Raw genomic sequence first — 25,424 nt, 5'->3', positions numbered from 1 at the left:
TCATTTTTAAGTAAAAAATATATTTAGAATGCGTAAAACAGCAGTAAAGTCATGAGTATGTTTAGGTATGGAATAAAAATATAGAGATTACGATTAGGTCGTCTGTCATGTCATACAATAAATAATATTACCTACAGCGTAGACTAAGAGTGAGGAATTATGGTTCATGTATTGTTTCATAATATTTCAATCATAATCGAAATTAATTTTCTACACAAGTGTCTCTTTCTCTCTCGGGAGGCCCTACATGGCCAGGTGGGTTAAGGCGTTCGACTCGTAACCTGAGGGTCGCGGGTTCGAATCCAGGTTGCACCAAACATGCTCACCCTTTCAGCCGTGGGGGTACTATAATGTGACGGTCAATTCCACTATTCGTTGGTAAAAGGGTAGCCCAAGAGTTGGCTGTGGGTAGTGATGATTAGCTGCCTTTCCTCTAGTCTTACACTGCTAAATTAGGGACGGCTAGCGCAGATAGCCCTTGAGTAGCTTTCGCGAAATTCAAGAACAACAACAACTCTCGGGATTTGGGTGATCTTATGCACCCTGGAGGATCAGGTGCGCTTTGACCTCTTCCTCCTTCCTTTACTTTCATGATCATGCAGTGTAGGTTGGTATGGCTACTGCTTTAGTGTCAGAGTGGTCTGTACTTACTCCGACCCCTTCTTAGAGCAATGTCCATATACTAGTTTCGTACATTTATCGATATTATTTGCGCTATCAGTAGGAACTCTAGTTTGATGGTGGTCTTTTTTTTTTCTTCTCCCTTACATATATATTTGTTATTTTAATTTATTTTTGTGTTTAAAATATATGTTGATCGGGGAGAGATGTTTAGGACAATCTCCATCGTGTATGCGGTACCTGTCTAATTCGCATAATAATTCATTTTTCATCCAATTTTTATCAAAATACGTTATTGTATTATGGAGGAGTCTAGCTACTATGGTTGGTATGTTTGAATATTTGTGTATGAAATTAGATGATGTGGTTCTGGGAACTCTGTATGCTTTCGTGAGGAGTGTGTTTTGTATTGTTTGCAGCTTGGTTTTGATTATTTTGTCACTTGCTGTAATCCAAGCTGGAGCTGCATTGTCAATTACTGGTCCAAAATACAGGGCGCTCGGAAAGTCACTGTGCACTTATGTATTTATTAACAGACATGTTTCAATATAGAATACAGGAGGTAAATATGAATGACAATTATAAACAATGTTGAAAGTGACCTCCGATGGCATCAATACAGGCTTGGATCCTTCTTATTTTGTTTCTAAACACCACCATCAGTTGCTGGCTTGAAATAGCCAGAATGAATGCTGTTATCGCTGCTTTCAAGTCATCCAGCGTGCGCGGACGATCTCGATACACTGCAGATTTTGCTGTTCCCCATAGATAAAAAGTCTGGATGACCACAATCTTGAATTTTGTGAATTAACGTAACCAGAGAGATGGAACCATGCTTCGTCGGTGAAAAAGGTCACATCCAATACATTAGCTGTATTCTCTTCGATAAATCGGTTAAACCATCTGCAATAGCGTATTCGTTTTTCATTATCAGTTGCTTCCAGTTCTTGCACCGCCATTATTTTGTACGGGAAGAGCTTTAATTTCTTTCTGACGGCCTTATGAGCAGTTCCAAGACCAATATCATGCTGCTGAGCTAACTTTCGTAATGATTTTGATGGACTCTGCATCACACTGTCAGAAATATCCAACAGTTTCTCCTCCGATAGCTTTGCTGACCTTCCACAGCGTTTGGCATCATTGACTGATCCTGTTTCCCAAAACTTATCAACAAGGTTACGAACTGCATTGCGATGTGGAACAGGTGTATCTGGGAACTTTTCAGCAAATCGCTGTCGCACCACATCTATGTGTCTACCAGCTTCTCGGAATACGTGTTCGACGAGCCATACACGTTCTTCAGTTGTTAAAACCATACTGGGATCAAAATCTGAAATACAATAAAATATGATTACAAAACTGCACAGTGACTTTCCAAACACCCTGTATGTTTTGTAACTTTTTTAGTATATTGCCTGTTCATGCTCCACTATTCTTGCCAGTTAGACTCCTAGAATAGTTGGTTCTTCGCCAGATTTTACTTTTAATTTCATTTAAATGGTTAATCCATGTTAATTTTGAGTCATAGGCTAAACCAAGAAATTTTGCCGATGTGGCAGTTTGAACTAGTATTTCAGTCATATATATATTTCCGGCTGTACTTTTTTATATCTTGTCAGCTTGGTAAATACGACTAGTTGTGTTTTTGCACAGGTCTCATTTCAAGACTAACAGATATTTTGAGGCTCCCGTATTTTGGCTCTTCTCACTATTAGCTCGTAAAATCTTACGAAAATAACCTTAAGACATCTGCACTCAGAGAATGATATGGGCGTGTTTGTGCCAGTAATTACTGATTCGAGGGATAAAACAGTGTCAGTTACGTGGCAGGAGAAATTCTATAGGCTGGAGCAGATGACATCTAGTGTATAATTAAATCATCTTTGTGCAGAAAAAGGCAACTCTTGTAAAAAATAAATAAATAGATTAGATGTGGCGTCGTCTATCGAATGTTATAAAAGCCCCCCTCCAAAAAAAAAAAAGAATATCCCAAAATTACTTGCTAAATAGTAATAGGAATATCATATTCAACGCAATACAAAACTTCATTATATCCAACAAGATACTAAACTGCTAATAACAGAATCGTCCCAGCTTAATCCTTATTATGAAGCAAACTTTAAGAAGTCAGAATATTAACTATGATTAAGCACACGAGCTACATAAGTATGTCACTTCATAAATGATGAAAATATAGAAATACTCTTTATTGTTAAAATGCAGTGAAAATGAAAACAACAGTTCCAAGTGCTACAGTATTATGAAAAGAGAAAAACAGTAAACTGACTTTTCTCACCTGATATTTCAATTTAAAAGAAGATTGGAATTTTCAACTTGAATGGAGCATTATTCGCTTATGAGTTAAAGGAACAGATCAGAGATCCCTAGAATTCTGGTTTTGATCCCCGATTTTGAGCTAGGCGGTCAGTCATGTAGCAACCGTACTACAAGATTTTTTTTTCGTCTCTTCTGACCTGAACTGCAGGGTTGATGTCACTTTTAGAACACATCTGCAGATGAATATGCAGAGTGTGTTCAGCAGCACCACGTCTCGAAATTCGAACTCTAATACGAATATCGATACACTACTAGTTAAGGTATATCCAGTCCCAATTCAAAATAAAGTTTTACGCATAATTATTTGTAATTTATCTCCACATCATAGTCTAGAAGTGATATTAGGAAAAAGTTTGGTTTGTTTAGAATTAAGTACAAAGCTATACAATAGGATATCTGTGCTTTACCCATCATGGGTATCGAAACTCGGTTTGTAGCAGTATGAGTAAAGATATACCACTATGCCATTAGAATAAAGAAGCTAATACGTTAACTACAAATGTAAATGGTTATTCGCACATTTTATTGATCGGTAATTAAGGTGCTAAACTGTTGACCCAAAGGTTTTTGGTTCGCGCTTAGGTGCTGTGGGTGTGTTGACGGTTGATTGCTACAATTCGATTAGAGTAGCCCAAACATTGTAGGTGGGCGCTTCTAGCTAGTTGTATTCCCTCTAACGTATTAGGTCAAAACTGTGAATGACTAGGGTGAACAGCTATTGTGTAGCTTTGGATAAATACCCGACTTGAATACAACAGCCCCCACTGGCAAAGCGATGTAACTGCGTACTTACAACGCTAGAATTCGGATTTCGATATTCGTGGTGGGCAGAGCACAAATAGCCCATTGAGTAATTTTGTGCATAATTTCAAACAAAATAACATTTGGATGAATATCCGACTCGCAGAATATTTCATTCAGTTTTATAATGGAATTACTATGACTCTAGCCTGATTTTCTACACTTTCATTGCTAATGTATAAAAAATCTATTTTTATTCGACGACTTATTATAACATTGTTTGATCATAAAACTCCAAAACGACATTCTCTTCCTTAAAAGATTCACTTACTAAGTTCAGCCTCTATGTGTGTGTTTTTTGTGATATTAATGCTTGTACGTCTGTTAAAAACATAATTTGTCGCTTCATTGAAAGATCGCTTTGAAATTGGTTTCACCAAACAAGTGGTAAAACATTGCCCAGATCATGCTAGTAAATTGTACGAAAATATTTCGTCCACAGTTGTAATCTTACAACTGTTGCTACCCAGTTGATGTTTATGAGCCTTTAGAAAGTCCTCTTGGAAGAAGCCGATAACACAAACTTTGATATTTATTGATTTTTTTCAGGCATTTTGTGGCATTTTAAGACATTAGTTTTTTTCTACTTAATACACAGATGTCTTACTTAATCATACACGATACTTCAGTAAAATTATTCTCTCCGTTTTTTAATTGACATTTTATGTGTGTTTAAATTTGTCCAATCCAGTAAGCTCTCACCTTATCGAAGAAGCATATCTGCTTATCACTGGCACAGGAAACTCTATACCCCACTAATAATGTACACAAACTTCTTAGCCTACTTAACAAAACAGAATAATATGATTAATTATTTATCAAATAACATTTGCTTCTCTGGTTTGATATTGAAAATGTCAAGCGCGCACAACAGCAAAAGACTTTACAAAGTATAAGCCAAAACTATCCATCCTGCTCAATATTTTAGGTGCGATTACAAAATATAATCATGTAATCATTATTTAACTTGTTCTACACAACTGCAAAACAAATAACGAAACTTTGGTATTACAAATTTATAATGCATTTAAATGTTGTTAAAGTACAATTGAAGTACAATAATCTAAAGTTAATTAACTTCTCGTTACCAAACATTTTTATTTTTGGACAAGGACTCAGTAGGCGAAAAGAATCAAATTATGTTTGTTTCGGAGTTATCACTACGTAAGGACTATCTCTTCATAATCGTCTGTAATTTCAAATTAAGAGATAGAGGGAAGGCAGCTGGTCAACATTACTAACTACCAACTTTATGGTTACTGTGATTGAGTAGTGGGATTTGACTGTTACTCGTATAACGTACCCAGGATTGTAAAAATGCAGAGTGCGATTTTATGGCAACTGAACGTGTACTATGTAAAGTATTCCCGTATCTACAAAGTCACATCCGGCCCAAAACGCAAAAGGATGCTATAGATCTTAGGTAGAGAAGCAATGTCAATAAATAACAAACATCTGCTGCGTGTTCATTTTCATTACTTTAACTTTACTACAACAATTGTTATGACAGGAACACCTCTTCCAGGCTAACGAAGAGTGATTATTATTAATTAGACCTTTCATTAGACGTTGTTATTAGGCCTACTATATTTTTTGATAACGCATTCTTTATCTAGTCTTTTAGGAATTTTCAAGAATTAGAAAAGTGTATAATAATAGTATAACAACCGCACTATCTTCACCATATCCATTGCTGACAATATGTCTTGTTTAGTCCACAGTTGTGTATCTCAGCTAGCTTGACGTGTGCTAGAATAAGCCTTTGCAGCACATAACTATTTTCATCAACTTAACACATTTCTTCATTGCTCAGTCACTTTAAAGAGAAGAAATATCAATTTTTGGAGAAAAAAAAACTTAGTTTTCCAAGCATATAAAAACGAAAAATATATGACGTTTCTGATTTCAAACAAAAACTGGAGATTATAAGATGGACAAGCATTGACTGTTGTACGAAAACACAGTGAGGACCTCGACGATGTACACATACACTTTATCACGTGCAATACCGTATTGTTCTGCCTCTTTCAATACATGAACGTAAGTGGCTGACATCTTATGTTTTTATGTCTGTTAACATCATACTAGGTTATATGCAAGTGAAAATTGTTTCTGTTGTCAGATTAGGGTACGTAAGTATGGCTTAAACTGCATGTACACGCTCCAATAGCATAATATTACAGACTAATAATCAGTTTTTAGAAGGGATAAACGGTCAGAAATAAAATTATAATAATCGAAATATGGATAATCAGTCTAGCTGAATAACAAGTGTAAATGACGACGGAAAGATGGACTGTCTCACGAAAAGTACAGACTAGCAAACTAAGCAACAAACATAAAAAGAGAAACGACCTGAATAATTGATAGCCCAACTAACTCGTTAAATCATGAACAAGTGAACAGTGAGTGACAAATGGAGGGGGAAGGATATGCTGATTGAAAGACAAAAGAAAAAAAAAACGCCTTGTGTTGACAGCTGGAGGGCGCACTGTTCGGACTTCAGATTTTGATTCTTCGCTCCTTTTCATAGAATTTTCTCTATCCATACCAGCCGTTTTTACATATATATGTAATGGCTAGATTAGGAAGAACGTATCGATGGACAGATAAAAAAAAAACTCCTAGACTGACAGACAGTGGAAAGAAGTGTTGGGATAGACAGTAGGGCGGAAGAACTTTTGCAAATCTTGTGGATAAACTGTTAGATTGTTGTTGTTGTTGTTGTTTTGAATTAAGCACAAAGCTACACAATGGACTATCTGTGCTCTGCCCACCACGGGTATCGAAACCCGGATTTTAGCGTGCAAGTCCGCAGACATACCGCTGAGCCACTGGGGGGCAAACTGTTAGAAAGTGATAGCTTATTTATGGGTGTATAAGAAGATGGAAATCTCATGTCAGGATTTTAACGTTATTCTATTATTTAATGATTTTATACTTTGAAATTTTAATTAGAAGATATCTAAAGTGGTATTATTCTCAGTTATATATTATATAGTTTCAGGTTTTCTGTAATTTAGTGCAAAATTCAGCGTCTTAACGACAGGAAATCGTTTCATTTTTCTACCACAATACTTTAAGTTCGTCAAACTATAGGATTAACATGCTAATCACTCACTTGCTAATTCATTCGGTATTTGTAGAACTTTGTTGAAACACAAAATCAACTTGTAAAAAATCCGAAGTAGCAGATGACAAACAGACTAAAATGTTGTTTGGGGGCCCCGTGTCATGGGGATATTTTAAAAAATCTATCTGAGCTTTGGTTTTTGTATTTTTAGTGTTCTACGTATTTGACAAAAAAGTATTTGATTAATATGATCCAAAACCACATCATTTAGTAAAGGACGGACATTTACAAATTGCAGCAGTAAGCACTTCTCTGTCAGGTACACGTCGTGTGCATAAACTGATTGTCTGCAAAGTGTAGTACAAGAACAGTACATGTGAGTTGAGAATTATGATTTGTTTTAAATTTCGCGCAAAGCTACATATGAGCTTTCTGAGCTAACCGTCCTTATTTTAGCAGTGAAAGACAAGAGAGGAGACGGCTAGTCATCACCTCCCCGCGCCAACTCTTGGGCAACACTTTTACAAATGAATAGTGGGATTGGTCATAACATTATAGTGCCCCCACGCCTGAAAAGGAGAGCATGTTTGGTGGAAAGGGTACTTGAATACGCCCTTCGCAGATTGTGAGTCGAACGTCCTAACCACCTATTCTGCCGGGCCTATAGCTTCAGAAAAATATTAATACAACGGTGCTAGTATGCAAGTAGAAATTACTTTTTAAAGTATATTAGTATGTGTTATATTGGTATATTGTTTGCCATGTAGTAATAATGCCGAAGGATGAGGGGTCCCAAAATTTTTTCCGTTTAGAGGCATAATTTGCTAGCATCGCTTTTTCGGTAACTGAACAGTAAATTTTACAGCTAACTCTACTCTAGACAATTCTAGAAGTCATCATATCATGTTATTATTTCAAATAACAGGACATTTTAATTTTGAAATTAATTGAATGTCGATATGTATCAAATTAATTATATTTGCCAACAAGGTTGATACACGCAATTTTCTTTCGTAACATAAATATATTTTAATATACAAACATCAATACAATTTATAATAACAGTTATTACAAATAATTGTTCATGTACAAGAGTTACAAACTTACAAACAATACGGAGTCTTCTATCAGGTCTGGAACCCAATATTTTAAAAAGGGTTCACGAAGAGCATATTCTAGAATTGTTACACTTCGCGACTGACTCCGTATAATATACACGAGTTCGTCTACACATTTGCATACGTTAAGTATTTGCACTTTGAATTTTGATACACCATGTACTTCACAAAATTTGATAGACTTTTTTGATAATGTTTTTAATGAAATATTTTTATTAAGTATTTGTTTGTGAAAATAGTCTGTTTCGTTACTAGTCTGAGTGCAAAGTGATTTGGTGTTATGATTAAAAAAAAACATTTGTTCCAAAAATCTCAAATATTATGTGTAATCTCTGAAACCTCCTAAATGCATTTCAATCGTTTGTTTTCAGTAAGACTTTATAATTTATGCTATTTTCTATACTTTAATTATGTAGGGTCTGTCACTTGGCTAACCGCGAAATCATTATTAAAAATGAGGAAATAAATATAAATTATGCTTTTTTTGTGCTAGAATAACTACATATTATAACACGAAAATACAAATGTTTAGTATAAGTAGCTTAAGACTCATAACGATATATATTATTTTTTATTATATTGATCTCCCAGTCATGCCCAGCAGACATTACATAATTTGCACTGACGCACGTGCACTCGTCCACCTATCCAGTAATATAAGACTGACCATTAGTCTTTCCTGTGTTTTAATGGACTTGTATTTTGCAATATACAGTCGCATTTCAATAATTATACATTATATATGTGTATAGATTATTATTATTTAGAAATAAATTATTAAATTTATTCTTCTTAAAATATAGAACAATAAATGAAGAAGTAGAGAAAATAATTATCTCCTCTAGCTACAACCTTCGTACTCGGTTGCTGTTACACATACGTAAGTTGCCTTTTAAAATTTCGCACGCGGAGGATATCAAACAAAATTTTTTAGGCTTTATGGATACACTTGAATAACCAAAAATCATAAAAGCTTTATTGATACGATAGAATTCCACTATAATTTATTAAGCTTAGTAACTAAGATGTAACTGTATAAAAAAAAATCGACCAGACTAAAGACACAACCTACCTTCTTGAAAACTTCGTTTGAAAGAACGTGGTAGCTTTTTCACAAATTAAAATGAACGAGAACCCCCTGGTGGACATCCTTAGCTGTCGAGTGGTTATTCCATCTGATATAATGAATTAAGTGCATATAAGGGACCATTTTGAAAAGTGCAAAGAGGTGAATGAGACCAACGCATTTGATTCAGTACTATAGACTTAGTATTTTGACATCACAAACATCTAATTTTAACCAGTGCTGCATTCAACATACCATGTGACTCACTAAAAATATATGCTTAGATGCGTTCTTTTAATATTTACTTTTAAATTAAGAAGTTAATTCATATATAACATTGCAGTTTAAATTATAATCTACAGTTGGATTTCAAACTCACTGACATAAATTTATAAAATAGTAGATCAATAAACTTTTGAATGCAAGTCAACAAACGCGATGTCATGACCTTTGACCTGTGAAAGGGTTAATTAATGGTTAGCCTTACGCTGCTTACAAGCTGACTGTCCTCCGACGAAGTTATCTAATGTCCTCGTAGAAATACTAATGTCCGAAGTTAATTCACTGAAGTTAAACGGTTTGTATTGTTCGAAATATATAAACGTTCCTGGTCAAATATAATATACTGACTGTAGCAAACCAACAATGTTAAAACTGTCTCCCCGCGTGTTGTGATGACTACCTTTTTTACTCTTTAGGCGAGGTTTTCAATTCAATTGGCCCAACGATACTGACATTTACGTAGATTCTTACGCTTGATAATCTTCTACAAATTTGGAGAACAGGCAGGACTTTCGCATTAAGCATTGAACAACAAAAGTTACTCGCACTTCTAAATACATATATAACTAAAACAAGCATCAATATTAAAATAAATACATTATAGTAAATTCGTTACACCTTCAATTTGAGAGAATTAAAAGAGTTGGCGGTGGATGGTGATGACTAGCTGCCTTCTCTTTGGTCTTACACTGCTAAATTAGGGACGGCTAACGCAAATAGTCTTCGTGTAGCTTTGCGCGAAATTCAAAACAAACCAAAGATACATAGATACATAAAGAAAAGAAAGTTTCCACGAGTTTTGCCTAAGATAAACATGTTAGTTAATAAATTTGCTCACAGATGTCTCTTGCATTGATAGATATTCGTAGTACAGCTTAGTGAACCACTAATAACTATAATCAAGAAAAACAGGTTTAACATGATTAAGGATATGTTACATGACTGATTGACCATCTATTTACATTATATTGCATTAAAGATATAAATCACGAAAACGATTTAATACATATTATTGTGAATTTATTCAATAGTTTACTAAAGTGGATACAAAGGGAATCTGAGCAAGCTATGAAATTAATTTACCATTTGTTTGCAATTAAGAAGACCGCAGGATACAAAAGGTCCCTCATGAAAACTATAAGAAAGAGACAAATGGAATTTCTAGGACACATCTGTAGGAAGAATGGGATAGAGAAACAGATGCTATGTGGAAAAATAGAAGGGAGGAAAAGCAGAGGGTGTCAAAGAACTAAATATATCGACAGCCTCAATAACTATGTCACCAAGAACTCAATGAGCAACATCGAGTTGATAAGGAGGATTGACAACAGAGAAGTCTGGCATGCCATGGTCGTCGATGTCTGCCGCAGATTTGACACATGAAGAAGAAGAAGAAGACCGCTATACAATAAGCTATCTGTGATGTACCTACCGTAGGTATTGAAACCATTTTTTTAGCGTTATAAGCCTTCAGACGTACCATTAAGTTACTGGAGGGGGCATTTAATTTCTATATCTTCTGATTCTCCACCACTTTCGTGTTAAGTATAAAGTAACTAGAGAGTTTGTGTCTTCTCGCTGGTTAATATGGTCAATATCATGAATGAAACCTAGTAAATGCAATACATTTCTGACGACTGTATAGTACAATACATTTCTTTTGTTGTTTCGATAGGTTGTTACTTGATGAAACTGAAAATGTGTGACCTTATTTTTGAAACTGACCTTTTCCAAATGGTCTCAAATATCTTTTATAAGGTTACGAAGTGATCTCCTTTGTTATTTTGAAAGCAGACAATTGCCATAACTGTCTTATGGAAAGGAGAATTATGCTGTTGGAACAATTTGTTATTGTAACGACCAAAAATACTGCTATGGCTTCTGAAACGCATTTATTTAATCTTTTTATATACATGGGTATTCAGACATTAAGGTACTAGGGGACACCACAGTGACTATATAATTTTATTATGCGTTGTTGTACGCTATTGTCATACTATAATTCCAAAACTTTGAATGTATTCAGGACATTATCATTATACACGATGGTACTCCAGAAATCAATTAAAGAAAACCATTGCAGTAAAGATGTGTTCAGTTCCTGAGGAGTTTTTCCCTATTGCAATATCCAAACTTATTGTTAGTCTGGAAGCAGTAATCGAAAATGATGGTTGTTAAATCGAACATTTGCTATAGTGACTCCACTAGTGAATTTCAAGAAATCTTTATAATACACTTTATGATATCTTGTACATAGGATTGGATAGTTCGCCACATAGACTGTTTTAAATACCCATATTGACTTTATATTTACCCTGAGATATTCGTTTTTTTCTTCATTCGATCTTAATACCATCTAGTTCGGGTTTTTTTAACAGCCAGAAATTTTTTACATTCTGGTGGCTGACTCTTACAGCAACTTTAAAGGGCAACCATGTACGGTGACGGGGATTCGAGGCCGTGAGCCCTAATTACAAGGCTATATCAAGTGATATTGTATGAGTTTAGATAACAGCTCTTAGTATGTAAAAATATTCTAGTTTCTTCTGATTCAAATACTTACTTCAATTTCCTCATTATTGATCTAATCGTGTCTGAGGGTCAGAATCTTAAAGTTCTGTAAAACACACTTCGTGTGCATGATAATTAAAAATACATATATTATGTAGTTTATTAAAATGTTGTGTAGTCCATAAGCATGTTTTATTGTACACATACCGTTTCTTCTTTCTGATCACGACGATGTTCAGTGCCAAACATAATTTTAGCCCTAAGCAGCATACTTTGTTGTTGTTTTTTACGAAACTAAAACGTTTCTATCTTTGTGTGTGTGGGTTAGAATAGCAATGTGACGTATCAGTACTCATGAAATAGGCACAGTTTGCAGAGCAATGTGAGATATCAGCACCCATGAAATAGGCACAGTTATAACGGGAAAATCAAGTGACTCAGAAAATATTATAAATTCCAAGCTAGTAAGAACTGAAGTACTTTTTACGATCCCCAAAACTCATCTACTGAGGATGTTTTGTTTTTTTTCCAGTTAATAATGAGTATTCTTTGCTGTGGATCGTAGAACGCTTATTTGAAATGTGAATGCACCACTATAATGGAGTTTTGAAGTGATTCAAGGATGTCACCAGTGAAACGTCTCTTCTAAAGGTCTACTTGTATTTTTGTTGCCAAGTTAGCCTATGTGGATAAAACATTCCATTTTCCTTTTCTTATTCTTAAAGATTTCATAGTAGAACATGTGGAACTGTAAGTCAGTTTCCGTATGCTTAAAACATGCTGTTAGATTACAAATTAAATTTTGAATTACTTTATTTTTTACATTTGAACAGTAAGGTTTGTACAAATATGCCTCATTTATAAATAGTTGTTTAGATAAATAAGTAACGTACTACAAAATTTATAGGGAAAAAACAGAAATAAAAGCAGTAAAAATATAAGTAACTCCACTTTGGTCCTGTGTATTACATTGGTGTTTTAATTTCACGAGAAAGATAACTCCCAACAAATATAGCAGTTATAAAAACAGTCCCTAACATTGGTATGCAAGACGGCAGACTAGCAAAGGGATAACAGAAAAGCAACTGTTATATTTAGAGCAGCTTACCGGAAAATATAGTGAACTGTGAATCCAGAAGGATGAAACCTTCTTCTTCATGAAGGGAACGACACGATTTAGCGATTCAACTTGATAAGTACTTGTTGTAACATCTTCATCGAGCTGACTTGATATACCACAAAATGACAGTCAGTTATCAGTACGATGTGGCTTCTTCGACTTCAGGAGGTTTGATGAAGCTACTCTTCCGATGGAGAGGCAGTGTTTGGAAAATGGTTTATCGAGAACTCCTGGTGTTTTCTCTCAGTTATTTGGCATTGGCGGCTTTGTATCGTTTTGTATTGGATGAACCAAACAAAAGGTAAGATTTATATTAATTATTAGGAACAATCAGTAAAATGAACCCAGAAGCTTCGTTAAAGCTGTTTTCCTCAAAAATGTTATTGCGAAAAAGTATAATTAGCAGCGAATATGTAGCAGGAAAATCAAATCTTAACCTACATTTCCCCCATTTCACCAAACATGCTATTTCAGCTGTGGGGGCGTTATAATGTGACGGTCAATAGTTGGTAAAACAATAGCCCAAGAGACTAAATTATGGACGACTAGCGCAGATAGCTCTCGTGTAGCTTTGCGCAAAATTCAAACCAAACCTACATATCAGCTTACCTTTCAGTGGTATTACATAAAAACGACTTAATATTCAATTTCTTGTTTCAGTAGTTCAAAGACTTATGTATCTTTACCAAAACTGGACTAAGATAATCATTCAATTATTATCTTGCTTCTGGACAACTGTCATATTTAGCATAACATTTTCCATAATTTTGAACTTCTGAGGGTAACCAGTCAATAACAGCAGCAGCTGCTAAACGGCTACTGTTAACCCAACAGCAGTACTGACCGTCACAATTATAATGCCCTCACAGCTGAAATTGATAAGCGATTCAATAGCATATTACAGTTTAACTTTGTTTTTCGATCTATAATCTGGCATATTAGCCATTGGGCCTCATTTAGTACATGAAAATTTAAGGGTACCTGAATACTGTTTACTGGTGCTATTAATAATTTAAGCACAAAGCTGTACAAAGAGCTATCTGTGCTCTCCTCTGTCACCTTTTATTCTCTCTATATTTATGCTCTTTTATATCTATTTTCAGTCTTCCTTTTCTTCTTTCTGCGTTTCCCTTATATCTTGTCTTCTCTTTCTAGGTCTCGTTGTTGTTTAACAATTCATATTGACCTTTCGGCTTCAGTGTCATCGACATCCATGCCTGTGTATTTCGTTCCGCTCATTAAACTTTAAACTTTATTTTCCTAAAGCAGACTAGTCAATGATTCGAAAGCTCTCGAGTTTTGGGTCTCATTTGAAAACATTACAGTTTTTGTAGGTGGCTTTATGTGTTAACTTTTTAACCAGAATTTATATTCCACTCATGGACCATGCACCCATTACGCAAGGTAAGTTATCTCTTGTTTCACCTTACATTGTCATTTTTTAAATATTCTATCATTAAATACCTCCATCAGTACTTTTTTTACATTAACAGTTAACATATTATAAGTAAATCAATTAGTGGAGCCACCTTACTTGACCTTTTAAACACTGTAACTTTACTACCACAGTCTGTAATATATTCAATTTTTCACATCGGAACTAACTACCTATATTGACATGAAAATACAGCTTATGATTCTCTTAGCGACTTACAATCTTTACTATTACATATTTTGATTCACTGTACTAACCTTTGTATGTGTTTTTCAAATATCATCTACCGTGATGTCATTAAGCACACTGATTTACCTTTAAGACGACAGACCTGTACTACTGACTCTTTAAATCAGAAAACTGGCAAATTTAACCTTTTCGTACAAGACCTCTACAAAATCAACTCATTATTCCTTGCTCTACAACAGTAACTTTAAATTTGAAAATAGAACACATTACTTGGCTAAGGGTGGTTTACACCTCTTATTCAAAAGAAATCGCTTCCCTATCATATAATTTACATTTCTTTATCATTAACTACATTTTCCTACACTTATGAACAATCACTGAACAATACAACCTAGATACACCAAAAACTTTTCGTCATAAACCTCCTTCAACCTACTCTTTGCCACATATTCAACTTACAAACCCTCCTCAATCCATCAAGTGCACCTCCGTATGCCAAATGCTCAATACACTTTAAATCCCATTTCTATCACTGCTTCTCCTGGAACTAGATGTAACCATCCTGTGAAGCGTCATACTCATGCAGAAGTTACGGTTTTCACTCCTTTTTGTAAAAATTTCTTCCTAAGCTCTAAGCCTGACACATAACCCAAGAATAACATACCACTCACAATCTCTGATACTGTTGTAGGTCACGCCTCTACATTTACAAAGCTACAAAAAATCTGAGGACATAATATGTTCCACTGAACAGCAAGATATTGATGCATTTATTAACAAAACGATAAAGACTTGAAAATAACACGAAAAGCAACAATAAAAAGCACGTCATAATCTTTCACATAAGAACAATGGTTTATGCTATCCAAACCATAATGTCCATTTCCACAAAATACAAATGCTAAACAGACTCATAATAGTACCATCTGTGGGCCTCTGGTTAATTAGATCCAGTAGTGGAAACACGTACACTGAGCTGTCTACTAAAATAGATTCTACTTCTGACACCACTTAATTTGATCACATCTGCATCTGATCGATCCAAATCCAAGAACACTTTCAATGTTCTCTAAAAAAATCTAACTGAAATTCAACATAAACTTCTGTTAGATTTTCCTCGGTGTACTCAGCAGATAGCCTGATGGGACTTTTCTATAAGAAAAACACACACACACACATAAACTTCTCAGTAAAGGTCTTTTCTTCTACCCCTAAAACATAAACACCTTTGAAGTCATTTCCAACCTCCAAAAATGCGCACGAATAATAAGATTTCGAGAATTGTTTCACAATCAAACCACTGAAAGGCATAATTTCGACTCACAGTTTAAAGAACAATCTATCTGGTCGCTTCCAGCCAACATGGAATCACATCTAGAGAGTTTTATTACTGGAATTAAAAATGAAGTATTTCAAGCCTTTAACTCTGACTCAAAAGTACGAAGCAATCTCTTCTTTAATAAATATATTTCTCTAATTTCACTAAACTACGAAAGTAAAATTATTATTAAACCACTGATAAGAGTGACACCATTGTCGTTAAAAATAAGTCCACTGCTTCAAAAAAGCTTACTGACAACTTAAACACAAAAAATCACTATAAAATGATAGATGCAGCTTACAGAAAAGCCAACATATCAGTCGTGAGACCTTACGGTTTCTTCAACCTAAACACTAATTTCCGAGTTGCTTTTATATGTTACCAAAAATACACAAACCCAACAATCCCAATCATCTTCTTATTTCTAATTGTGGTATGTCTACTGAAAACTTATCTGTTTAGGTTTATTACCACATCAAAGATATCTACCCACGTCTGACATTGTGCCTTAAAGACAATACAGTTTCTTAGATCCCTGACATTAACAGCAACATAAAACTTCCTCCAAACATTATTCTCTGTATTTGTGATATTTCTTCTCTTTACACAAATATTTCCCAAAACGAAGGCCTAAAAGCCCGAGAATCTTTTTTGATAAAAACTAAACAAACCCAACACTCAAATAATTACAAATTTATCTGAACTAGTTAGTACTTACACTCAATGGTTTTGAATTTAATAATTAATTCTGTATTAAACAAAGAAAGGCACAACTATGAGCACCGAGATAGCACCAAACTATATCAATATTTTAATGGGAGACTTAGAGACAAACTGTCAGAAAGTTGCAAAGCCAAACCAACGTTTTGGAGACGCTTCATTTTTGACATTTTTTAGATAGAAGACGAAGATTCATTACAGCCCTTTTATAGACATGTTTACAACCTCTATGATTCTATTAAACTTACACTAGATTACTCCACTACCTAAATAAGTTTCTTCGATGTAAACCTAACATTAAATACTATTTACCACTTTGTATGGACGGATAAAACACAATATTTACTTAATAAAATCTGCCATCCTCCACGTAAACAAACAAACAAACAAAGAACTTCTGGTCGCAAAACACTTTAACATGTCTGGACACTCTCTTGAAAAAATTGAATTTATGAGGGTAAAGAGACAAATTTTACAGATAAAAGGAACAGTGAAGTTAAAAGAAATTTACTGTAAATACTGTAACATCAAATGACATCAATCTCGATCCCGGGATTGTTGACCTTCTTAAGACTGAACAGACTTTTCAAAACTTAATTCATAATTAAACCACCTTTACATTATTAGTACTGTCCTTGCTTAAATTTCTCTAAATAAGGATGATATCCTATATATATAGCACCACATTATTATTTTATCTTTTTTGTACTACATTTTGCTGTTAATTTATTTTTTATTTAATCTTTACAGAAATTGGTTAACAATCCTTATAACTATTTTACCACTTAAGTCTTTTATCAACTTTACGTACTTCTTCGGCACAAACTCAACCTGACAAAAACAATTCTAGGGCAACTGATACTTCACATTCAGTTTACGTGACGTCGACATTCGTGCGGGCCCGGCATGGCCAGATGGTTAAGACACTCAACTCGTAATTTTAAGGTCGCGGGTTCGAATCCTCGTCACACCAAACATATCTATCCTTTCAGTCGTGGGTACGTTATAATGTTAGGTCAATCCCACTATTTGTTGGTAAAAGAGTAGCCCAAGAGTTGGTGGGGGGTGGTGATGACTAGCTGCCTTCCCTCTAGTCTTGCGGTATGTCTGCAGACTTACAACGCTAAAAACCGGGTTTCGATACCCGTGGTGGGCAGAGCACAGATAGCCCATTGAGTAGCTTTGTGCTTAATTCAAAACAACAACACTCTAGTCTTACATCGTTAAATTAGGGACGGCTAGCCCTGATAGCCCTTGAGTAGCTTTGCGCGAAATTCAAAACCAAAACCAAACCTTCGTACGTATATATTGCATTACACTCTCAATAAACATAACTCTCTGTTTTCTTAAAGAAGAATCGTCAACTATTCGAAAGCGCTCGAATTTTGGGTCTCGTTTGAAAACGTTACAATGATATAATAATCACTAGTTCATAAATAGTAGCTCCCCCAGTGGCACAACGGTATGTCTGAGGACTCACACCGGTAGAAACTGGACTTCGATACCTGTGGTAGGTAGAGCACATATAGCCTATTGTGTAGCTTTGTGCATACTTCAAACAAAAAAAAATAGTAGTGAATTGCACAACGTGTGATTCCTAAATAGTTTCTAAAAATAATTTAATTTAACGCTTACGCTACACAAACTATCTATATTAATAACTCTCGCATTTACTTAAACTGAGGTTCGCCAGTTGTACAGTGGTATGTCTGAGGCTGGAAACCGATAGCCCACTGTGAAGTTGTACGTTTCACTACAAACAAAACTTAAACTGAACCGCTCGTGTATATCTGATAGCTTAAATAAAAGCATTATTACAGATTTTTAATTTGATTCGCAGAAAGACTGTTTCAGATTAACTCTGAACATTCTCGTCATCTTGTACATTTCTGTTTAGAGTTAAAATGTTTTTGTTTATCTCGGGTTTCATGGATTTATTATTTGTTTGTAGCTAAGTACAACGAGAACATTGTTTGAATTTCGAAAAGAACACAGTTACTCCTATTTTTTCAGACAAAAATCATTTTAACTCTTTCAGTTTAAATTCCATAAAAGTAATTTCTCCAGGTTTTTCGAGTGAGAAGGAGACAAGAAATACATGTATATATTAATTATGCAATTATGAGTCATCAGAATATTTTACACTGTTTATTCTTTACAGCAAGACAAAAAATAACGTGGAAATATGGAAATTAGCGGTCATTCTTTTATTCACTTGATAGTACCACTACTTGCCCGGTATGGACAAGTGGTTAAGGCATTCGACTCGTAATCCAGTGCAGACGCGTGTTTTTGATCTCCGTAATTTGCTACATCTTATATTTCTCTAGGCTTCGTTTTCTGAATATTAATTGTTTCTTGTGTTGCTAATCGTTTTTGCTGTTTTTTCGCTGTGTAGTAGCGATGCCTTCTAATGACGTTGATATGTTTGATGTTATGCGACGTACTGTTTTTGTTGAATGTTCTAATGCCAGCCATGGTGAAGTTATCCATGCAGTTTGTTCAACTTTTGGAGCGGTTTCAGTAAATTCAGTTGTTCCACGACCCGGTGGCTATGAGGTTGCTTTTGTTTTATCTGCTGATGTCAATATGGTGATTGATTCTGGTTTATTGGTTAATGGAGTGCATTACTTCACGAATGGAGTTACCAAACGTACAGTTACCGTTTCTTTCATGGATGCACCTGAGTATATCGACGATGCTGTACTTTTACAGAAGTTGAAGGACTTTGAATGTGAGGTTAAAAGTCCTCTTGTATAGAAACGGAACTAAGGTATTTATTTAGGTGTTCGCCATGTTCGTGTTTCGTTTAGTGCCACATGTACATCTTTGCCATATGTCGTGAAGGTTATTGATCCCCTGGGAAAGGTTGTAATGCTTAAGGTAAAACATGACCATCAAATGAAAGTGTGTAATTTGTGTTTGAGTGCGGATCATCTGTATAGAGATTGTCCCCAATTAATTTGCCGGAACTGTCATGAGCAAGGTCACGTGCGTCATCGTTGTCCTAAGGTTGGGGTTTCCCCGCCTCTCCCTCGCGATAGTGTTGTAGTGGCTCAGGCCCCTATTGAAAGTGTAGAATCAGATAAGGGTGATCGACCAACTGACATTCTACGACAAACAATGGAGGTTTCTCTCCCGCTGAAAGAGGCGGCTACCCATAGTGTCTCGCAGGACAAGTCTTCTCGTCGTTCGACTGTCTCTACAGTCGCGAGAGAACGAGCTAGTGGTCAACCCTCTGTTGGACGCCGACATTTAGACAGCCACTTCCCACCCTTCGAGGTGAGTCTGCCACCAGTGCTGTTGTGGAACCTGTATCTCGCCGATGGAAATATGCGAGTGTGGTGGCGACGGACACTCCTGGGACCACGAAGAAAGGTGGTGGACGGAAACGTTTATCGGACATGACGGTACTGCGTCTCTCTAAGGCGAAGCCTAAGACCGTGTCTCAACAGTAGTTACCTATTTGTTAATTTTCTTCTTATTTTTTGTGTCATTACGATATTGTGTAAGTGAATAATGTACTTTTACATAGTGCATTTTCTACCACATGTTGATATCTTTGTTCATTTTTTGTACTATATTAATTTGTTTATTCATACCATGTCTTTTATCTTAGCATGATCCAATCACTTAGGGTGGGTGTATTGAATTGTAACGGTTTGCATAATATCAGCAAATTGTCGTATTTTTTGGATTACTTTTCTGCTAATTTTGATGTGGTGTGTTTACAGGAAACTTTTTTTTTTTACTAATGATTTTATTGAAGTTGTCACGGAATATTGGAAGGGTGCTGTTTTTGTCAATAATTCACATAATGGACGTCAGGGGTGGCTATTTTGTTACAGCGACATTTGAGTGACAAAGTTATGCTTGATTTCTCGGATGGGGGTGGTCGAGTGATAACGTTAAAGTTCATATTTACGAATTTATCATTTAAATTGTTATCTGTTTATGCACCACGTGACATTTACGAACGACGGGATTTTTTTCGTTCATTAGACTTTCCTTTAGATGATTGCTCGGGATTGATAGCAGTTGGGGATTTTAATTATGTTTTGGATGAAACGCGTGAAAAATTTCCTGTACGTTTATCCCGTGATGCCAGTCGTCTAGCCTTTGAACAGTTCATTACAAGGTTCGGTTTATTGGATGCACATTCATTATTAACATCAAATACCCCGGGTTTCACGTGGAGGCGTTTTGTTCTTGGAGAGTTGATCACTTCCCGTCTAGACAGGGCCTTGATTACGGCTAATCTCCAGAGTGCTGTCAGTAGTTTCCATACGATGTGGTTTCCTGGTACCGATCATGCTCTGTTAAGCTTCAAACTTAACTTATCTCAAGTTGTTACGGGTCCAAATTACTGGCACTTTAATAATCAGCTTTTGAGAGATGTTGAATACATAAATGCCATCACACTCTTAATCGAAAGAAGCCGTAGTTGGCAAGTATATGGTCGTGACAAGATCTTCTGGTATGCGACCTTAAAAAATGCAATCCATGATATTACCAAGCGATATTCGCTTCGTCGGGCGTGTGATTTTCGATTTAAGAAACGTAAGTTAGAACATTCCGTTGCTCGTGAGTTACGTAAATTGGCGAGTTGCCCTACTCGGTCTAGGGAAAAGTTATATGCACATGAAGAAGACTTGGAGAAATATGATCATGAAGCCATTGAAGGGGTTCGAATTCGTTCACATATTCGTTGGTTCGAGGAGGGCGAAAGGTCAACCTCTTACTTTTTGCGTATGGAGAAAGTTCGGCAGGGTCGGACAGAGTTTCGATCCATGCTTACTTAGGGGGGGAATGAGGTGTTCGAGGTGGATGATATAGCTGCTGTTTTACATCACTATTATTCTACTTTGTACACTAAAGAAGAAGTTCAGCAGGATTATGTAGATATGGTGCTCAACTTTATCGACAAAACGCTTTCCCCTGAGCAAGCTCATATGTGTGATGCACCTTACTCGGCCTCGGAATTGTTATCTGCACTTGCTGGTTTACCGACTGGAAAATCTCCGAGTCTTGATGGATTTACATTAGAATTTTACAAGTACTTTTTACCGTTATTTGTAGATGATTTTGTAACCGTCTTGTCCGACCTCTATCACTCCAAACAGTTGATCCATTCTATGTGCATTGGGGTGATTGTTCGGAAGGGCGGGGATCGACGGTTGGCGGCTAATAGTCGGCCACTGACGTTGCTGTGTACTGACTACAAGTTATTGGCTAAAGTGCTGGCTCGACGCCTTTCCACCGTAATATCTAGTTTAGTGTCAGTTAATCAATCTGGTTGTATACCTGTACGGGATGTCATTGATAACCCGCTAACTTTAGTTTTGCTTCTCGAATCTTTAGAACGTACAGGACAGGGGGGGGGAATTTTTTGAAGCTCGATCAAATGAAAGCCTTTGATCGGGTGAACCATGACTATTTATTTCAACTTCTGGTGCGAGTGGGTTTTAACTCGACTTTTGTTAATTGGATTAAATTATGTTATACTGATATTTATAGCTGTGTTAAGTTTAATGGCTTTCTCACTGATAGGTTCTCCTTATCTCGAGGTATTCATCAAGGCTGCCCAATGTCTGCTTTGCTTTATGTTCTCAGTGTTGAACCATTGAGAAATATGTTGGTCCATCATGATCAGATTATAGGTATTGGGGGTGATGGGTTCCTCAACACACCGTCCCTTATTTATCAACATGCTGACGACACTACATTGACTTTACAAGATTCCGATTCCTTGCCATACGTTTTGGATGTTTGTAGTGTTTTTGGTCGGCTTCGGGTGGTAGGATTAATTGGACAAAGACTCGGGGTCTCTGGATTGGGAGCTTGGCCTCTTCTGATGAGTATGTCCTGGGAGAGTTCAAAATCTCCCAGAATCCTGTTCGGATTTTGGGTATTGTTTTTCATTCTCAATTTGATGTTATGCTGCAGGATACGTGGCGGGGAGTTTTGCGCAAAGTCTCTAGTATCCTGGTGTCCTGGCGATATCGTTCCCTGTCGCTTAAGGGCAAATCTATCGTGGTGAATGCCTTGGTGGCGTCAGGTTTATGGTATCCATTGCAAATCCTCCCATTGCCACAGCAATTTGAAGCTCGGTTTCGTCAAAGTGTATTAGATTTCATGTGGCGGGGTGGTATTCACAAGGTTGCTTATTAGATCTTGACCAATAATTTTGCTAGTGGGGGTATCAATTTCGTAGATATACACGTTCGTAAACTTGCTTTTCGCTTTGAGATTGCTGCAGAGATGTTTGGATAGTTCTTGTCCGTTGCCTTTGTGGCAACTTTTTTCTGGGTTTTTCTCTTGTTATGGTGAACTCTCAATGGGATTTCGGGCTCTTCAATACCGGATTTTGCCGAGGTATATGAAGGTCTTGCCAATGTTTATTCAAGAAATGTTTCGTGCATGGAAGGTACTACTTGGGGATAAAGGGCTTGCCCCTGTTCCTCTTTCATCACATGTTTTCGACGAACAATTGTTTCTTAATTCTGTTCTTGTTGATGCTCGGTCACACACGTTTTATTTTCCTGAATTTATTAAAGCAGGATTGGTCCTTGTGCGACACTTATTGTATGAGGTGATCCCAGGATTTCTCCCTGTGGAGGCGGTCGTGGAAATGTGTAGTGATGTCGGTATGTCGTTGATTGTCAATAACATTGTTTCACATCTCACTTCTTTGACGGATGCATTGCTTGAAGATTGGCTGGCGTTCACTTCTACTCAGCCAGCTCCGCTGTCCTCGACACAGCATGAAATAGACTTGTACTTTGTGGACTCTTCTAATCAACGGGTCCATTTTAGGGGATTAACTCTGAAGCAGTTGTTTTGTTATTTGAATTGTTCACTTGCTTATCATGTCTCTGCTCCATCCTTTTGGGGGAATATTGTTCTTCCAGACAGTTGGACACTCATTCGCAAATCTACCTTTTCATCATTTGTGGGTTTTGATGTCTGTACCGTGGATTATTTGTTATGGTTGCGAGCGGTGACTACTAATTTTAAGTTGGTACATATGGATAGGCATCCCACGGGTTTATGTACTTTTTGTGCACTAACGCGGGAAACCATTGACCATCTGTTTTTCATGTGTCCTTCTGTCCAGCCCTTGTGGTCCTATGTGTATGCTTTACTGGAATTTTATTATGGATGCCCTATCTCAAACTGGGTCTGGAGGAGATGCCAGTTAGTGGGATTTCATCCTCTCTTACCTGGTCGGTGTTTAAATATTTTTCGCTTATTAACTAGTTTTGCACGGCTTGTTATCCAATTTGTGAGGTCTGTCCAGTTAGCACGCAATCGCAAGCTTCATTTAATTTCGTTCTATAAAGTGCGTTTACGCAAACATATACACTTACGTTATCACAGATGTGTGTTACATGACTCATTAAGTGTCTTTTATTCATTGTATCACTATAACGGTAGGTTGGTTACAAAGGGAGTGCACGGATACCTGTTATGTGCTTTGTTAAGATAAAATGTATTCTTTTCTACAATTGGGTTTTCTTTTTTTTTTTATCACAGTGTTCCATTCTTTTCATTGTTCTATTAAGGTTTTTGGTGTATTTTGATTTAAAAGTTACAGCTAACTATCACTTCTTTTATATTTTTAACACATTTTACACCTGTTGTTGTAATTTTTAGCAAGGTATCTTGCAATGTTTTTTTTCCATATGCTAATTATTTAACTAGTGTTTCATTTACTGTATCACTATAACGGTAGCTTGGTAACAAAGATACCTGATGAAATGTATTCTTTTCTACAAGTTTTCTTTTTTATCACAAGTGTTCCGTTGTTTTCTTTGTTTTATTAATGTTTTTCGTGTAATTTCATTTAGATACTTACCGCTAACTATTACTTCTTTTATATTTTCTAATTCATTTTATACCTTTTGTTGTAATTTTTTAACAAGGTGGTATCTTGCAGTGTTTTCTCTCCATATGATAATTATTTAACTAGTGTTTTATTTCATGTATTTTTGTTTATACCCCCTCTTTGAGGTGGGATGAATAAAGAGAAAAAAACAACTTTACTCGTAATTCGAGGGTCGCGGGTTCGAATCCCCGTTACACCAAACATGCTCGCCATTTCAGCCGTGGGGGCGTTAAAGGTGACGGTCAATCGTTGGTAAAAGAGTAGCTCAAGAGTTGGCGGTGGGTGGTGATGACTAGCTGCCTTCCCTCTAGTCTTACACTGCTAAATTAGGGATGGCTAGCGCAGATAACCCTCGTGTAGCTTTTCGCGAATTCAAAAAACAACCAAGAAAATGATTGAATTGCGCGAGTATTAGTCCTCTTTTTTTTCTGTGTTTAGTTGGTGGCAACCATAATGTTTGTATGGTTACGAAATGTTATAATCTGATATGTAGGAAACAAGAGGCAGACCATGGAGTTAGAAAAGACTATAAGGCCTTCCTATGGTTATTAAACTATCTAAAACAAATCGATCAATTCGGCATGCATTTGAAAAAAAAAGTGATATTGCAACAAGTGTACAACGAATGGAGAGAGAAGAAAAGGGGGGTAGATATAAAACAAACCAATAAACCCAAAGAGCTGCAAGAAAACATATTAGGCTGCCAGTAAGAGACTAAAAAAACTATTTCTAAACCTATGTAGCATTTATTACCAGTATTAAACACTAGATTGTTATGCTTGCATTTGTATGTTTTAATTCCTGACTTAAATAGGTACAATATAACTAAAGTTGAAGCACATAAGAAGGGAAGACGAAGTGTGAGTGTAGCACGATCGTAACAAAAAATTTCACGAGCCAGAAAATGTGCAGTGATATAGGCTATGTTTTAATTTAAACGTT

General features: G+C 36.1%; 2 protein-coding genes across 9 annotated transcripts in view; one reads left to right on the top strand and one right to left on the bottom strand.

The window, feature by feature from the left end:
* Positions 1–1,128: 1,128 nt before the first annotated feature.
* On the bottom strand, positions 1,129–13,036 carry LOC143230330 (uncharacterized). Of its 2 annotated transcripts, none has more exons than XM_076463697.1 (2): positions 12,918–13,036; positions 1,129–1,951 (listed from the first exon to the last, which is right to left on the bottom strand). In XM_076463697.1, exon 2 carries the CDS (start codon positions 1,935–1,937, stop codon positions 1,329–1,331), a length of 609 nt encoding a protein of 202 aa, XP_076319812.1. In that variant the 5' UTR covers positions 1,938–1,951; positions 12,918–13,036; the 3' UTR covers positions 1,129–1,328. The 2 variants fall into 2 exon arrangements, with proteins under 2 accessions (XP_076319812.1, XP_076319811.1); XM_076463696.1 differs by lacking the exon at positions 12,918–13,036 and adding an exon at positions 9,023–9,137.
* Positions 12,144–25,424, top strand: part of LOC143230329 (bestrophin-2a-like) — a 43,983-nt gene continuing 30,702 nt past the window's right edge. For 5 of the 7 annotated variants that reach the window (XM_076463695.1, XM_076463694.1, XM_076463689.1 and 2 more), the window contains exon 1: positions 12,144–13,230. In XM_076463695.1, coding sequence (XP_076319810.1) covers positions 13,052–13,230 — 179 coding nt within the window. In that variant the 5' untranslated portion in view covers positions 12,144–13,051. Of the gene's footprint in view, positions 13,231–14,084; positions 14,334–25,424 lie in introns of those variants that run through there. The other 2 variants (XM_076463691.1, XM_076463690.1) reach the window with 1 other exon arrangement.

The sequence above is a fragment of the Tachypleus tridentatus genome, chromosome 10 (assembly GCF_004210375.1).
Source record: "Tachypleus tridentatus isolate NWPU-2018 chromosome 10, ASM421037v1, whole genome shotgun sequence".
NCBI classification, from domain to species: domain Eukaryota; kingdom Metazoa; phylum Arthropoda; class Merostomata; order Xiphosura; family Limulidae; genus Tachypleus; species Tachypleus tridentatus.
This window is presented reverse-complemented; position numbering and strand designations above follow the sequence as displayed.